Source organism: Psittacula echo (assembly GCF_963264785.1).
Source record: "Psittacula echo genome assembly, chromosome: 6".
In the NCBI taxonomy this organism is placed as follows: Eukaryota; Metazoa; Chordata; class Aves; order Psittaciformes; family Psittacidae; genus Psittacula; species Psittacula echo.
In genome coordinates, this window is record NC_137743.1 from 73348085 (window position 1) to 73365421 (window position 17337).

Here is a 17337-nt window from a genome sequence, read left to right on the forward strand (position 1 = left end):
GCTTTAGGCCCAACATTAGACTGAAGTGGTCTTCCTGGCCCTTTTTGTTGGTAAAATGATGGGCATCAGTTGGACTTCAGAAGCAAAGGGTAAGCGATCTGGTACAACAGATGGCTGGTTACTGAACAAGGCTCTAACCTTCATTATAAAACAAATTATCTTGAGCATTTGCCTATCAACAGAGTCTCAGTGAGGCCATTTACGGAGTGCTTTTCAGAGTAAACAGAAAGGGCACCGCTGATCTAAGGAGCTGGATCCATCAGAAATGCTGTGCCCAGTAACTCAGTTTCCTACAGACTTTTCAAGAGAGGTGAAGCTTTTACAAGCCTTCAGAGAACGAAGACTTCGGTTTGCAGCTCCGCTAAGTTCACCCTCCTGCCCCAGCAGCATAAACAAAGCCACATTGTGAGGCTTCCAGACGGCCCTGGTCAGGACAGTGCATCGCTTTCCGCTTTTTATGAGAGGAGGTATTTCCTGGTGTGCAGGGCGTGGTGAGCCAAGGAATGGTTCATTTTCTTTAATTAACTTTGGTGCTGTTTGTATCCGCGCTTTCTTTAATAGTTTCAGGTGCATTCGGTATAGGAATATCTGCTTCAAGGCACAAGCAATAAAAGTTCTCAATCTGTCTTCCCCTGCGGGGTTTTAAACCCTTTTCTCTCAAAATAGGTGTGAGGCCCTTTCCCACAGATGCTCCGGAGCAGAACTATTTTTGATCACCAAAACTCTAAACCCACAAACTCAGGGGAAGGCAACAGATAAAAGCCCTTTCAAATCAAGTGAATAAGCCAAGGGAGAAAAAAATAGACTCTGTCATCTCTCCTACCCATTTAATTAATAGCATTCCTTCCAGAAGTGGCAAGTACAGCACAAACCTCTCCGAGTGCCCTTCCACAGCTGAGCTCCTGCCCTCCCTGCCGGGCTGTGGCTGTGCCTGTGCCCCTGCCAGAGGGCAAAGCTGCTGGCATCAGCAGGCAGGAGTGCGTGGGGGTGCCCACGCTCCCCACCAGGCGCTGGAGCAGACAAGATACTGTAGTGAAAGGAGTGGGACTGGTTGTGCTTCAAGATAAGATTGTCTGCCAGGGCTTTGTTGGAGGCAGCCTCGCAGATGCAGGAAGGAAAACAAACTGTAAAGATGGTAAAAGGAGAAGGAAAAAAAAATGCCCCAAGGGAAGCAGCGCATAGGAGACAAAGAGCTCCTCATCAGGGAAGGGCACAGTAACACAGAGACAAACAAGAACAGCACCAGTTAAACAGCATCCTCATGCCCTGCCTTAGGAAGCTCCTCACTCAGTTCACTTGCACCACTGCAACCTCCCTGGGCAGCCAGTGCTGGGACTGGCACCACGGAGCTTGGCACAAGGCGCTCCCCAGGCAGGCACAAGCTGCTGACCTGGTGGGTATTTCACAGTGGCAGCAGGAGGAAAAGCCTCTGGTGGCACGGTTTGGAGGACAATTAAATGCTGTTCCTGCCAGAGAGGCAGCAGGTAAAGTACAGCACAGCCAGGCTAGCAGCCATGCAGGCCCTGCTGCTCACTAACCGAGTGCATCACAGACATGTCTGCACTCATGTCCCATGAGGTTTTGCTTCTTGGAAGCCTTGCTTCAAGCAAGGATTCAAGGCAAAATCCTGGTTTCAGTTTAGCTTAAGCTAGTTCTGCACAGCCCAGCCCTGTGCGTCCCCTGTCCTGAAGGTATTTTATGTGGTGCAGTTTCCTGGTTTGCATATCTCTACCTGCTTCTGGCCCTTTCCCCATTGCCTCAAGCCAACACAATGGGAGGATGGAGCCCCCAGTTTGACAGTGAGGACTTTCCATGGATTTTCCATGCAGAGGTGGGAAACAGCAATGCACCATGCATTGTCCTGGTTCTCCATGACCTGGTGGCTAACACCAGCACCTGCAGACCAACAGAAGCCTCACTGAGAGCATAGGGAAAAACTGCAGGTTTGGGGCTGGCGCAGTCCTGTTTGTATTCAACCACCTGGTGATAAACTCAAATAGAGACAAGACCTGAGACAAGATCATTCACCAGCTTCTTCCTGCTGCGCTCTGTGTGATGTACAACCAGTGCCGCATCCTCACACGGATGGAGGGCTGTGGTCCCTGGCACGCACCCAACCTCAAGCACAGCAGCAGCAGAGCCTGGCCAGAGGGACCCCTCCTGTACCAGAGCCACGTGCCGGTGGCTGTGCAGCCCCAGGGACCTGGGAAAGGCAGGGGTACCTGAAGGGAAAGCCATGGCTGCTGCTCTGCACCCTGAGGTCTTTTTATCCAGAACAAGGAGGAGAGACTTGTGCTGGAGACCTCAGTTTGTTTAATCCACCATACAGAAACAAAACCCTGAGAGGTTCAAAGCTCCAGTGTTTACTCTATCAGGCTTATTTCTGGGCTAAATAAACCATCAAAATCTAAGTCTCTACTGCAAACATCTAAACGTATGCTCAGTGAAGCTGATGCATAGTTAGCATTTGGTAAGGACGAAGCATGAATCCATAATTACTGTAAGATGAGTCACCTGGGGAAACCAAAGCAGTAGCTAACAAAAAAACCCCCTTTGAATAACTCAGTGAGAACAAAGATGCCTGGAAACATGCACATCAGCAACAAGACACCCGCAGCCCTGGCGCAGGTCAGAGAGGGGCAGGTAGCACTACTCCAGCTCTGTGGAGAATGCCTCAGACCCCCACAGTCACCTCTGACCGAGGACCCCATGCTCATCTCGCTAGAAGCCCATCCCTGGGTACCGGGGCGGTCTGACATCCATATTCCCTCCGTGACTCATAGGATTGGAACAAGACAGACTTTTGCAGACAACAAAAAAGATAAAAATCATATTGCTTGGGGAAGTGCCAAGCTATTATTTCACCCAATTAGAGTCTTGAACTGCTGAAAGTTAAAAGGATTTCCTCTGGAAAGAGAACATTCCCCAGCCAGAAAGTCTCCAGAAAGGTACAGGAGCAGTAAGTCCTGGCATTCAGAAGTAGGAAACAAGCGTCTCGCCAAAGGCTTCTTGTTTTCATGTGCTGTGGATGACGTTTGTAAAAGATGCTACAGCACATCCTGGAACTTGGATTTCTATTTTTACACTCTCTCTACCTGTGACAGAGTCACATGTCCAGGACACGCTGGCGATGGTTTCCCCATCTTTAGTTATTTTATTTAACCACCACAGCCTAAAGGTACTTACTATACCCCCTGGAGTTAAAATGAATGGGTATCACTATTTAGATGGATACCACTATTTGCACGGATGTGCTGTAGTGCAGCAAGAGGAAATGAAAGCTGGCTGCAGCAACCCCACAGCTGAAACTGCCTCCTGGGGAGGCCATGTGTGGTTTAGGCCCCACACCTCAGTCCTGCTTCAGAAACCTCAGCTGGATTTGAGAAGCACGAGGTCTTCTCAACGACCCACCCACGACCCAACACAGAGGTCACACAGGGAAGTGTCCGACACCCTGGTGCAGAGCTTCAAAGCCTCATGCGCTGCATGTGGCACAGGAGCTCCATTAGTGTTCCCAGCCTGCTCACACCTCCTTTCCCACACCTGCGGGCTGCCAACCGAGCAAAACCATGGAGAATGGGTTTTACCTTGTGCTGCTATTCCCAGGCTGTGGGCAGGCTGGCCACGGGGAGGAACCGCGCTCCCTTGCCACAGCGCTGCCCACTATTGCTTCAGCATGTCGCAAATGCACTGATTGAGTAACTGGCAATTATATTGCATTTATCTGTCTCCAGTATTACGGTGTTAACGTTCACAGCTGCATACATAACAGCCTGTGTCCCATTCTGCATGGCTTGGCTGATCCTGCAGCAGAGAGCAGCAATAAAGCCTAAGCTCAGATTTTGGTGCTGTCCCCACCTGCCCAGTGCCAGCCCAGTTATAAGAAGTTCATTTTTAAGTGTGCTTGTACACCACTACAAAAGCAAACCCCTTCTTTTGCCGCTGTGCAAAAGGAAGTGTTTTGTGTTTTGGCTCAGCTGGCTTCCATTCCTTCTTCAAGAAGAAAGAATTTAACGTGGCTGCCCTGAGACTGGCTGCAGTGTTATCAAGAGAGATTTCATCGTGGACTTAGACAACCTCACTTGCAGCCATTGTACTGTCAAACAGGTTTCCTTCCTCTTCTTCGTAACACTTCTACATCACATCCTATTTAGAGCTCTTACATGCTTCATAAATAATGTGATAACAAGAGCCCTGCACACTTATGGGATTTGGGAGGCATTATCTCACATTTTAAGAGGGGGAGAATGGAGATCAGAGATTAAAAGTGGCAAACCCAATGGGCTGTGATCCAAACAGCTTTTCTACTTCATTTCCCTTGGTTCTAGACCCATCTTGGCTTCCCTGCTGTCAACCCAGCTCTCTCACTTCTCCATCCCAGCTCTTTCTCTCCAGGGTAGCTTATTTTGCAGCAGCACACCAGCATCAATCCTTCATTTTGCTTGAGGTCTGTAGAGACAAAATTGCTGCTTCCATTAGCCAGAAACTGTGATGAAAAACCTAACATAAGAAAATCTTTCTATCGTAGATTAACACTACTGAAAACACAGTTATTGAACACAGAGGTGCTCACTGCTGTGAGAGGAATAACCTTTTTGCTTAAGCAATATGGCAGAGTGCAAAGGATGTGAGCTCAGAGCTAGGGCCCGCCATGGAGGAGAAGCACTCACTGCAGAAGCTCCTGGATTTCTAACAGGGGTTAATTAAGCATAAGTGAGCATCAGCACGGACGGAGCACTTGGCAGTACTCGGTGCTAGCACAGAGCACTGTGATGCTCAGGCATCACCAGCTTCATGGGGGCAAGGCTGACTGCTGGGGAGGGCTGCACATTGCACCCTGCGCTGCAGAGGCACAGGCTCTGAGCCTGGCCACGGGGAGCACAATTTTAAGCTGCTCCAGAAGGCAGCACGGCTCTGCGCTCCTCCCCGGGGAGGGCAGGAAGCTGCTGCCGTCGAGCTATCGTTTATAATAAACCCAGTATTTTTTGCAGAGCAAGTGCAGCCTCGCTGCAGGGGCGCGCAGGCACCAGGATGCGGTGCAGACAGCAGGAAGCCAACGCGTGAGATTTTCCATGTGCAGAAACAGCTCCAGAGCCATGGGCAAGCTGGAGGCTTTACCTGGAAACAGCAGGGACTCTGTCCCTCCCCAGCAGGCAGCCTCCATGGCCCCGGAGCAGTTACCTGCCTTGTGTGCACCTCAGCCTCAGCAGCACCTCTCACTGCAGGGGCACAGACGTCCCAGGATAGCTCTGGGGGCTCATCTCTGGAGCAGAAGGGGCAGTGCCTGGAGCAGTGCAGGGTGACTGCCCAACCCATTCCCTGTGGTGGGGAAAAACAGGGTCCTACCACTTGGCTTCTGACGCCAAACAAGAGCTGCTGCACATAGGCACAGACACAGGGTGTCAGTGGGTGGGAGGAACAGTTTATGGATGGTAGGAGCAAGCAGGATGCCTGTGGGCAGTGGGAGATACCTGTAAGGAAGTGCACATCCATGTCCAGTAGGCACTGGGGTAAGGGACTGCTTGAGTCAGCCATGCCCTAACAGTCCCATGCAAACAAATTCTCATGCACAGGGAACTACCAGGCAAATTCCCCCAGTAGCAAAGAAAAAAAACCCCAAACATCTTTTCAGTCTTAGCCTGAAGAAAACACTCATTTTCCTGACAACAGCTTTCACAGTGCAAAGTAGCTACTAAAAAAGACAGATGATGTCTCTCCAGTGAGAAAGTGCCCAGCAGGAGCAAACAGTGAGCAGCTCTGGTGTTTGTTGATGCCCTTCCTGCAGAGCAGGGAAAGGGGCACGGTACATAGCTCCTCGATTCCAAAGTGGGAAAAAAGGAAGCAGAAAACTCAAAAAACAAACCAAAACCCACCAAACCAGCAAAAAACTAAACCAAAACCCACCCAAAAATCAAACCCCAAACCACTTCGACCTTCTAGGCGCTCTGTCACTTGGATTCTGCAGACACAAGCCAAAGCAGCTTTCCTTTGGGGTCAGTGTGGACAAGGAGAGAACCATGTAGGAGACCCCCATGACCTCAGCCCATGATCCAGTCGGGCTCAGTGGGAACACAAAGGGCTGTCACCAGCCCAGAATAGCTGCACTGTCAGTAGATCAGCAGCTGGCAGCTCCCAGAAGGCCAGGCTGCGTGCGGCCCCTTCCCTGGGAGGAACCCATCCCCAGGAGAGATGCGCTCTACCTGGTAGTATCTGCAACTGCACAGCCAAATGGACTGTTGGCTGCCGATTAGGCACTACCATGGGCTGTGAAGGAAGGCTGTCCTCCTCCAGCTCCAGATCAACATGGGACTAGGCTTTCAAAAGCAGACTGAGCACAGCCCATGTGGATGGCAGGACCTGGGGACAGAGGGGTTAAGTGCCCATGGAACCTGTGCAAAATGCTTTCAAACTGCCAACCATCCATTTGAAACACCTTCATTCACCCTGTTACAGGATTAGCCCTACTAACCCACACTGATTCTGGTTTAGATTCTTCTGTTCATAGAACTCACTGTTTTGCTTGAAGTGCCATCAGTCTGGCTATCTGTTCTTTCTGTATTCAAGTAACTCAAAGCACGTACCCTTAATCATTAGTTAAAAGCACTAGTTTTGGAATTTTTGTTTAGTTTTGCTTTATCAGCAGACAAAACAGGAGACCCATTTTTGGATGGATCAACTCCCTCACAAAGATTAGTGACCAACACTACAAACTCTACATAAATGCCTTGTTGCATAAGTATTTCTTACAAGAAAAACTGTGCAAGCTTCAGGATTTAAACTACAGCAAAAAGAGCAAAAGGCTCAAGTCCCAATTAAAGGCCTGTCCCACTTCTTGGGTAAGAACCACCACCTCTCTGTGCAAAGAGGTTCTAGTATTACCCAACTATACCTGTAGGTTTTATTATTATAGGTGCAAGATTGTACACAAATGCCCAGACCTTTGTGGAAAACCATGAGCAAGCAAACCAGTCTTATCTGCTTGAACTGATAAGCAACTTGAAATGCGGTGACCCTGGCTCACTGCGGTCTATCACCACTGTTTATTATCACTGATCATAGTTAGCACTCAAGTTGAACGTACTTACCAATGTTTCAGCAGGAGCCCTTTGGGATATGCAGCTTATTGTTTTGAAGATGAGGAGTTTAATAGTTCAAGCCAGCACCTGGAGTACTTCCTTACCTGCTTAACAGAAGCGGTGGCAGGTTAATTGCATGGTCTATCCAGAACTAAAAAGCTTAAAACTTGCATCCTTTTCTCCACCCAGTATTTCTGGGTCACACATATTGTGGGTTTTTTCTTCAAAGGAGTTTCATTCAGCAAACCCAAGCACCTACAGCATTTCAGAAGTGTTAAAAGAGAATAAAGTAGAAGTTCCAGTTAATTTGATATTTAAATCAATGCTCCCAACACCAGAGCAGGAGGAGAGGCAAAAACATGCTGCTTCATGACCAAGCTCCAACGGGCTGCCTTGCAAGATAGAAACTGGTCTGCACTGGACATTGGCTTGCAATCATAAACCACTAAAATGTGCTATGTAAGAGGTGAATCTCATTCCTGTGTTATTGAAGGAATAAGCAAAAGATAATTTGCCTCCATTTCGATCCCACTGATTAGACTTGCTAAGCAACCGATGCTCATACAAATTTTCTGATTAGGGCAAATTATATAGCACATTTTCTGAGCAGCACATCTGTAAATTTATCAGATACTTCGGAGGAAACAAATACATTAATAGTTCAGGGGAAACTGAACTTTCATGTCTATATGGATTTCTGCTTGAAAATGTGTTTACAATAAAAAACTAGAGACATTAATAACCAAGTCTTCAATCTCATTAAGAATAATTTCTAATACCTTTGCTGTCTACTTAAACATTTCAGCTTAAATTCATCTTACTTGTCTAGCAAAAAGCACATGAACTGGAAAGGTCTCAGTAATCCCAGGCAATCCAGAACTCTGCATCATAAACAACCGGTGACTGCAGACAGCGCAACAGAAGGATCCATAGCACTTAGGACAAGAGATGGTTGCAATACGGCAGCACAGTCCCAATAAGCTGTTTCATGATACTCCTTGACCGACCTCTCAATTATAGCTGTTAAACTCACTGCAACCTTCCTGAGGGGAAACAAACAAACAAAACACCATGCAGTTCATGTTCTTGATACTGGTAGAACTGCATCAATAAACATGTTACCAATTTTGTTAGGGATTTGGTATGTCCACTTACGCTAACAGGTAAGTAAGCCACAGAGCTGGTCAATAAACTGTATTCCACACCAAAGCACCAGCTACATTGGCCGCAGTTACCAAATGTTATCCAGATGAGGACAGTGCCACTTTGTTCAGGTAATAGTTTACCACCACACCTAGAAAAAGAATACATTTATGCATTAATAGTGAGCGATAAGCATAGTCAAAAATGGTTTCCTTTTCCACAATAAAGCTTGAAGCACTTTAGCATCTTGATTATACGATGCTACTTCAGCGCACGTGTATCCCCTGCAGAGAATGGCAGAAGTGGCAAATGCAATAAACAGAGTTGCCTTCTCATCTTCATTATCAGATAATTAAAGAAGTCACTTTGCCCTGGGCATTTTTAACTATTTTTGAATCAAGTGAAGGAAGTTGCCACTATCACCATGGAAGGAATTTGGAAGCCAACTGATGTTAGTTCTAAACCCGGACCTGAATCTTGTCAGTCAGCACAGCAAAACCAAATTCTGTTTGAAAAAATGATTATAAAAGCCTTTCCTGGGAGAACTACAATGCAGGCTCAGTAATGCAGCTCAGCTGTTCAGTGCATGTTTGATGCGTTGATATTTGTAGATGATGCAGAGATATTTGTACCAATTTTATGCAGAACTTTAGCATATTCCAACCTTTGAATACTTTAGAGAATTCTAAAGAGAACAGAACATTTTCACATTTAGGATTTTTCTTCACTTAATATTCATTTAAAACAATAAATCTTAGAAATACTCCTGACAATGGTTAGAAAACCAACAAACAAGACAAAGACATAAAATCTCAATAAAAATGTTTTTATTCCTTATCAGTGGAAACTGCATATGAAGCGAGGAGTGAGCTTTTCAACAGAGGAAACCGCAAAATAAAAACAGCCATCCTCCTAAGTAGCAGAAATACCAGGGTATCCTGTTCCAGGGCACAAGATGGCTATCCAATCCATCTCACTGCCTTCTTGCAACACAGCAAAGTTAGTTTTCCGCAAGAAGCTAAAGAAATTGTCACAAAATGCTACTCTGAATCAACTATCCAAGGGTCAATGTTCCTCCCTGCTCCTCATCAGTCAGCATCCTCGTCTTTCATTTTCTTCTTTTTCTTCTTCTTTTTCTCTGTATTCTGCAAACAAACAAATGTTGCTATGAACAAAGCATAACGGAAAAGCAAAGCAACACATGTAGCTAGGCAACAGAGCTCACACTCAAAGCATCACAGTAGCTGCCATACTCAGCAAAGCACAACCCAAGAGATGTCCCCTTTCCTCTATTGCTACATGCACTTGATGTTTACAGCACAGTGGGGCCAGGGGTCAAGGGCAGCTGTGCTCTCTGCTACACTGCTGGCAGCTCAGCACTGCAGCCAGGCAGCATAGCTGTGCTAAACCATGGGGAGAAAATTAAACCCCATGTTAAGAACAGGATTTCAAAACTGAGCAACCAGTTTGGCTTGGCCCCATCCACTCTGCTGTTCCTAGAAGTCACGAAATGATGCTTCATGAATTCATCAAGTACATCCTCTGCCCACTGCAAGACCTGAACACCAGACAGATGCCTGTGGATCAGCACCAGGGGACACCCTCCCGAGGAGAAAAAGTGTAGAAAGAGAGCAGACTAAAGCTGGGGGCGAGTAAAGGAAAGGAGGGGAAACATGGAGGCATTAGTCACAAATTTCCCAGACCTTATTTCATAACGCAAATCTTCCAGACGTTACAACGATGGGTATCATGAAATAGTTACTAGATTAAAACTGTCCTTGCATACCATGGGTTATACAGATAAAAACATTTTACCCCCCCGCCCCCTCCATGTTCTGGGGATAATCAATTCCCATAAGGGATCAGGCAGCTGTGCAATTCTGCCTTACCTCAACCATGGGGCTGGTGGGGTGCTCCTCATTCAGTACCTCCTCCTCTTCAGCTTGCTTCTCCTTATCCTTTTTCTTTTTCTTCTTTTTGACAGGTTCACCATCTTCTACTGTTCTCTCTTCTGTCCCACAGAAGGAAGAAAAATTAAACGCAGACTGTCAGTTATTAACAGTGGTAAAAGGCAAAATGTGAGAAGATGCAGTGATGACAGTAAGAAGGCAAAATACTGAACACACACTGCCCCATCTTTACATCTCTACACAACTGCTTTCCCTCCTCTTTGCCCTTTCCTGCATGACCACTCCCTGCTATAATCAAAACGTGTAACTACCTAAGACACAAGTGACAATGTTCAGACAGCACTATTCACATCTCCTGGTACAAACACCACTCCTATATGCTGCTGTCAAAAGTTTAAAACAAGCTTGCATGTTTTCATTTGTCTGTCAAATTACATTTAGTGCTCTATCTGAAAAGAGATTGTCCACAGTTTGGCAAGTATTTTCACCAGCATCACAAGAGCAGTGGAAGGACTCAAAAACCCACATTAGAAGTATGCTCAGCCAGCAGTATTTGTTCACAACTTATTTCCCTATCTTGATGTTGGAAATGGGCTAATAAGCAGGGCATTTTTCTTTACTGTTTAGACTGGCAAACACAAAGATCTCTTAATGCTGAGCAAACATAAAGCATCTAATGCAAAAGCAGAAACTCTTTCCTGTCCTGGAAGACAGGAATTGAATTATTCATATAAGCCAAGAGGAACATTAACCCAAGGAAAGATTTACTAATGCAGTCTTATTTTTCAGAACTATTTGTCTCCAGCTGGGCTATCTGATTACAGTGCTAAAGGCACTACGATTTACCACTCATTTTCTAGAATACACACCACAGTCTTAGGAATCTCTAGGTAATGAAACCAAGCAGAAATGATTACCAAGCTGACAGCCTATGCAGTAGCCAGGCTGTTACTGGAGCATGCCCAAGTTAAAGTTATTTGCACAGCTGAGTCAGTGCTGGATACCAGGTTTCTCAGCATGTAGTACTCATGAGTGAGTTCATGACATAGCAACCAGTGTCCTTCAGTAGCTACAAAACCAAGATGCTGTGTTTGTGGTGTGTGCTCCAGAAGTAGTTTTCTCACTGTACTCTCCCCAAAAAACTGAGTCAAGTCAATTCTGAAGCACGCTCACTCACCACTTACAAAAAGAACACAAACAAAGCCACTGCAATTATACACACCCCCAACCACACAACCTCCTAACATCTTGATTGTACTTTGTCACAAGTGGAGTTCCTTGAGGCAGCTGCAGGATTATATGAGTCGAAAAAAATGCACTTCAATCTTTGCCTCTAACATAAGCTTCAGACAAAAAAAACTGGCTTCAGGATAAAAAATTTCTAGACATGTCTACAGGAAAACACAGCCAGCTAACACAGGCAGCTTTCTGACATTAAAAAACCATGCCAGAAGCAAAACGGCACAGTATTCCACATAAAGGAACTGGCAAATATAATTCTAAGTGGATTCTGCCATACACATCATTCACAGCGAACAGCGTGCAAGCAAAGGCATTCAAAACGCCTGTAGAAGAAAGTATCCTCCCCTCCCTACATATGACACAGGAAAATAAAAAGTAGCTGAAAAATAAACTACATTAAAGCCATAAGATACCACAGGAGCACACGCATTGTATTGTGCTATGTGATATATTTTCACTCAGCTGGATTGGTAAGATGTGTGTTTCAAGCAAAGTGCTGGGTGGTAACCTTGAAAATAACTTCTTGTTATAACTCTACATGTCATCAAGTCTGACACACCAGGCAGTGGAACCTGTCACAATTTACAGCCGCAGATGATGCACTTTGCAGTCACTCACAGGCACTGTCACTTCTCACAGCCAGTAGCAGATGCCTTCCTGCAGATTTCAGTTGCTGCTTTCCAGCAAAGCTCATCACAAAGCTTCACATATTTGTACATAGGCAGAATGAGGACAAAGGCTCCAGGGGTGCTGGTCTTTTCCCCCTGGGTGCAACACTTCTAAGTCACTCTAGCCCAGTGGGGTTTCTTTGTGATACACAGCAGCTGACAAGAAAGACAACAGCTCTTACCATCATGCACTGAGGCACAGAAAGGAGCACCAACAGAAGCAGCTTGAGTGATGGCCCCGTGCAGTGCTGGAGATCACCAGCAGGTTCCACACACCCATTTTCTACCAGTTTTCTGTAAGCTTTTCCACACTAGCCTCATGTACTCTCCCCTCCTCTGGACGATGCACTGCACGCACAGAATCAAGTCACACTGCTTGTCAATAAAGACGCCATGTCGTGATGTTGCTGTCATTAAGGCTTTGTGTCTTGCAGGGTTCACTCTATTCATTTAAGATGGTATTTCTCTTTTCAAGAGAGACTTTCTCAAGTGACTAGCTGCTACTATATCCTGATGCTTAAATGCAAGCTGAATGCTTCACTGCGGGCACTGGCTAGCCCTTTTGGTGGCATGCATTCTGTCTAATCACAGTCAGCTTCAAAGACTGCAGTCACAAAAATACCTGTCCTATTTCTCTTCCCCCACCATCAAAACGGGTTTTGACAGACAACTCCGTAAGTGGATTACAACTTGTTTCAGGCACTACCCTTCCACTCTGCTTCTTTTTAGGTGTAAAAAGCTAAAGTGGTTTGAAGTCATGCCTTATCATTTTCCTACCCAAAGTACTGCCATGCATGCACCCCAACCTGGGAGTAAAGAAAATGTTACACATCTCATCCTACAGTAACATCTACATTTCAGGCTAGCACAATTCAAAACATTGCCCCGCTTTACAACAAATATTAAAGCAATAGCTTGACAAATCACTTCTCAGTGGCAGCTTCCCAGCTTACTCCTGTCCCTTACCTTCCTCTTGTAACACAAAAGGGATCCAAATTGATCTGGCTAAAGAATTCTTTTTTTTTTTTTTTTTTCCTTCTTTCTGGACTGCTTTTCCACAACCCCCATTTATCATACAGCTGCACAAACAGCATGGGGTAGGAGGGAGCAGAGACTTCTTTCACAACATTATGTCTGGATGTGAAATCTCTGACCAGGGAAAAGCTTAATAGAGCATTGCACCGAAAAGTATAGAGCCAAGAACACCAGGAATTAAAGGCTCATGCATACTCAAGTGACACGCAACACAAATCTTAATGCTGGGACTTCCTCTGCACTCTTCTGTGTTATTATGGAACCTACTGAACCACTCAAACTTTTCAGACCACCACCACACCACATCCCCTCCAGCGCACTGCACAGTCATACAAACCATACTAGTAAAGAACAACCCATACGGTCTGTATAGCAGGTGAAATCCATGCACTTTGCTGGGTGGCCACATACAAGAATTTGCAAACTTAGGGGTAGTGCCATTTTAAAGGGTACAGTAGGACAGGCTGAAGGGATTAGTTCTGCATACAGGTGATAGGAGATAAGTAGGTCTCTGAAAACACTTCTTCCATAGTCAGAAGCAACTGGCACAGTTCTAATGCCCAAGTATCCAAATAAAAGGACGCAGTTGACACGAACAGAGTCTAATGCTCAAATAATTTCTGGTACCTCAAGGATACCTGCTAAGCTCCACCCAACCCCTAAACCAGGAGGTATCAATGCTCAATAAAGCAAGAGAAGCAAGCACAAGGTGGTTGAAAAACAGATCTATAAACAAAAATATCCACCTCACTCTGTAAGAGATAGGATGGTGATCAGTGCAATATTTCACCTGTGAGGAGCTCATGCCCATGATGTCAACACACTTGCTTTGATAATGCAATGGAAGCCCAAGGGGACAATTCTGAAACTATAGTAAGGGAAGTCAGTTCAAAAGATTATCAAAAGCAGTGGCTTTGAGAACACCCACATTCTCCAAAAAGCAAACAGGCAAAGTTCAAGCCTCCAAAGTACTCTTATGTCCCCATCTCATTATGACAAGTACAAGAGAACAAACTGGGGCACAGATCTTAGCTTCATAGCACAAAGGATTTTCCCTCCAGTTTAATTCTCAGCTATATTCAGCTGATGATGGAGCAGCTACAAGTTGCTCCATCATGTATACAGACACCATGGAACCAGTGTTTGGAAAGATCACACCTCAGCATCAGCTGAGCATGAAGAGGTGCATAATCAGCATAACTACGCTTTGATGTAGGTTAGATATAAGGAGGAAGTTCTTTACTGTGAGGGTGGTGAGGCACTGGAATGGGTTGCCCAAGGAAGTTGTGAATGCTCCATCCCTGGCGGTGTTCAAAGCCAGTTTGGACAGAGCCTTGGGTGGCATGGTTTAGTGTGAGGTGTCCCTGCCTATGGCGGGGGGTGTTGAACTAGATGATCTTAAGGTCCTTTCCAACCCTAACTATTCTATGACACTCTAGAACACAGCAGCACAGAGAAGGGCAGAAAAGTGAGACTCCAACAGCCCTCTACCTACAACCGACACAGGTAGCTGGGAGTAGCTCACCCCCAGATCTGGCTCAGGGTCTCACAGAAGTGATCTCCCACCTCCCCCAAGCTACACACTGTGTACTCCACTATCATAGGAAGTACTAGGCCAGCCACTTAGAGGCGCTGAGTGCACTCTGGAGAGAATGTTCCTTAAAATCAGGCATAGTATAAAACCAGATTATAAGTCACAGTCCAGAACCTTTCTCCACACAGTAACTTATCACAGACAGAAGGAACAACTGTGGCCATAGTTCAGTTTTAGCTTTCCACAGAATAACAATTGTTCGTGTGCTGTGTAAATCCAGACTGAAATTTCCAAGCGTCATTTCACATCCAATTCTGACATTCAATGTTTGTATGTTGAAACATGCCAGAAAACATTTCTATACAGAATAAACCAGTATTCTTCAAAGAAAATTGGGCAAGTTTTACAGAGAAGTGTATGGGGTTTTTTAATTCAGGACTCTGAGGCCCACTAAACATGAAACTGCTGAGCAAGAAAGTCTGCAAGAATAGGTTTTGTTTTCAAATGTTCTTCAATGCTTACACTGTTTAAAATCAGATATTTTAAGTAAAATGACTGCAGTAAGGTATCAGCCCACAAAGGATTACCGTTTTCTTTTTTATATACTCATACTGAAGAAGAATAACCAGGCTGGCTGTAAAAGTTAAGTCCCACTGCATGATATACACAGTAACACACCAGCAGCACACATGCAGGAACTAACCTTTCATATCTGGTTTGAACTTCTTTGCTTTCACAGCAACCTCTGTGTCCTGTTCTACCTCCTGAATTTTGCGTTTCTTAGAAACAGCAGGAAGTGTAGAGTCACCAGATGGGTCAAATACTTTTATTTCACTGTAATGAGAAAACAAGTTAGTTTAAGTAACAAAAAGAAGAGCTAGACCCCAGGTAAGAGACCCTGCCGTTGAACATAAACTTTCCAACACAACTTCCTGAGCGTACTACCAATCAATCTTGCTCAGCTAACAAAAAGAATCTATAGGTAGTGAGGCCATTTCTCCAATACATCAATGGTTCATCAGTAATCATTACTAGAGGAGATACCCCACGAAGTACAACTGATCTGAAAAGAAGATACCTGTTAAGTAAGAGTTTGGTTCTGGTTTGTATCTGTTCAAGGTTCTACAGAGCACTTAAATTACCCAGCAGATTGATCTCTGCTGCTGAAAGCCTTTCTAATACAGCTGTATGGTCAAAAACACATAGGTCCCCCTACAATTTTTTAAGTCGACATAAGCATACCCTAAGGGTAATATGCATACAGGATTAGAAATAGCTTTACTTTTGCATTTTCTGCTCTGAATCTCCACCCCTACATTCACAGGGCACAAAGTACAAGGCAGGGTGATGCTATGGCTCATCTCTGTATCACTTGTATCACTGACTTTATAGGATATTCAAATACCTAATCTGTGCCTGAAACTGCCTCTTCTCAAACACGACATGCTCCTCTGTTCAGTCCCAACTCCCCTAGAGGCTGCAAAGAACCAGCCACCCTGAAGGCCAGTGCTCTTCAGCTGGCCCTTTTCAGGGACAGCTATGTCCCTACCTAACAGCTATGAAACACCTTTTTTCTCATTCAGAACAGAATTCCTACTGAAGGAGAAAGGAGTTTTAAATCAGTAAGCCTGAACTATTCCCTTCCCAGCCACATACTGAGCATCTAAACTTCTCTGAAGTATGAATCTGAAGTAGCCACCTTGCACAGGTTAAAAAAGCAACTGAGGCTAGTGACTAGACTGGGAAGCATGTAGTGATGCTAGCAGACAGTACCATCAATTCATCCCTTAAGTATCAGAAACTGTTCTTATGGGTATTAACACTGCACATGGCTTTACAGATATTGATTACACAGCTTTTTGCAAACAGTCCCTGCTTCAGTTTAAGCCAAGCAAGAGCCCACTGGCTTCCTTATCATTGTCAAAATACTGCTGTTAATAAATAATTGAATAAATGAAACCCCAGTGAATAAATATGCCAAAGATGGGTAAAAGGCACTTTCTCAGATGTTTTCTGGAAAGCATACTGAAATGCTTCGCTTAAAGCTCATTTCTAAAAACCACCTGGCAATTAACTTCTGAAATACTACTTTCAGTAGCTATACAGGATCCATTTATACAGGATCCATAGTTCCAAACAAGACTAAGACATTCTTGCTAATCTCCTTAAAACACAAGTTTAGCTCTTCAAACAATCTCCAGAAAGCAGCAGCACTGCCATTTTTGTACTACAAGGACAATTTGACAGGGACTGAGTTAGCTTCCCTTTCAGACAGCCAGACTAAGCCAAACAGCCAGGAATTATCTTCAGTCTCTCCTCCAAGCCTAGACACATTCGCAAGGCACTTCTAACACTAGAAACATGCCCTGGCAGGAATTCATGACTCCTCATTTCAAGAGGTCAAAAACCAGCATGTATGTTGTCTCCTCAACACCCTCCTCCCTAAGCTACTGCCTCTTTACATGCCCTGATGCTTCACTTACACTCTTCTCAAAAGCTGCTCCAGAAACCACAGCCATCACCACTTTACAATGCTTAGCATATGGAACCTGAAGTTACAGCTGGGCATGAGAAAGATGCCTGGGGACTGCAGATGGGTGCAACAGTGCTATTTTTTCAGAACTAGCACCTAGTTCTGAAACTGGCCCTGGTTTTGGCAAGCACTTGCCCTCTCTACACCAAAGCTTCAGCAAAATGAGCAGGACAAGCAAAGCAAGAAGCCCAAAACC

General features: G+C 45.1%; 1 protein-coding gene across 4 annotated transcripts in view; it reads right to left on the reverse strand.

Moving 5' to 3' along the window:
* Positions 1-17337, reverse strand: part of NOP58 (NOP58 ribonucleoprotein) — a 47283-nt gene that overhangs the window by 13493 nt on the left and 16453 nt on the right. For 2 of the 4 annotated variants that reach the window (XM_080621468.1, XM_080621469.1), the window contains 3 exons: positions 15312-15442; positions 10109-10230; positions 9072-9364 (listed from right to left, as the gene is read on the reverse strand). In XM_080621468.1, the coding sequence (XP_080477594.1) occupies positions 9308-9364; positions 10109-10230; positions 15312-15442 (310 nt within the window). In that variant the 3' untranslated portion in view covers positions 9072-9307. Of the gene's footprint in view, positions 1-5192; positions 5320-7085; positions 7332-7897; positions 8120-8231; positions 8371-9071; positions 9365-10108; positions 10231-15311; positions 15443-17337 lie in introns of those variants that run through there. The other 2 variants (XR_013957226.1, XR_013957225.1) reach the window with 2 other exon arrangements.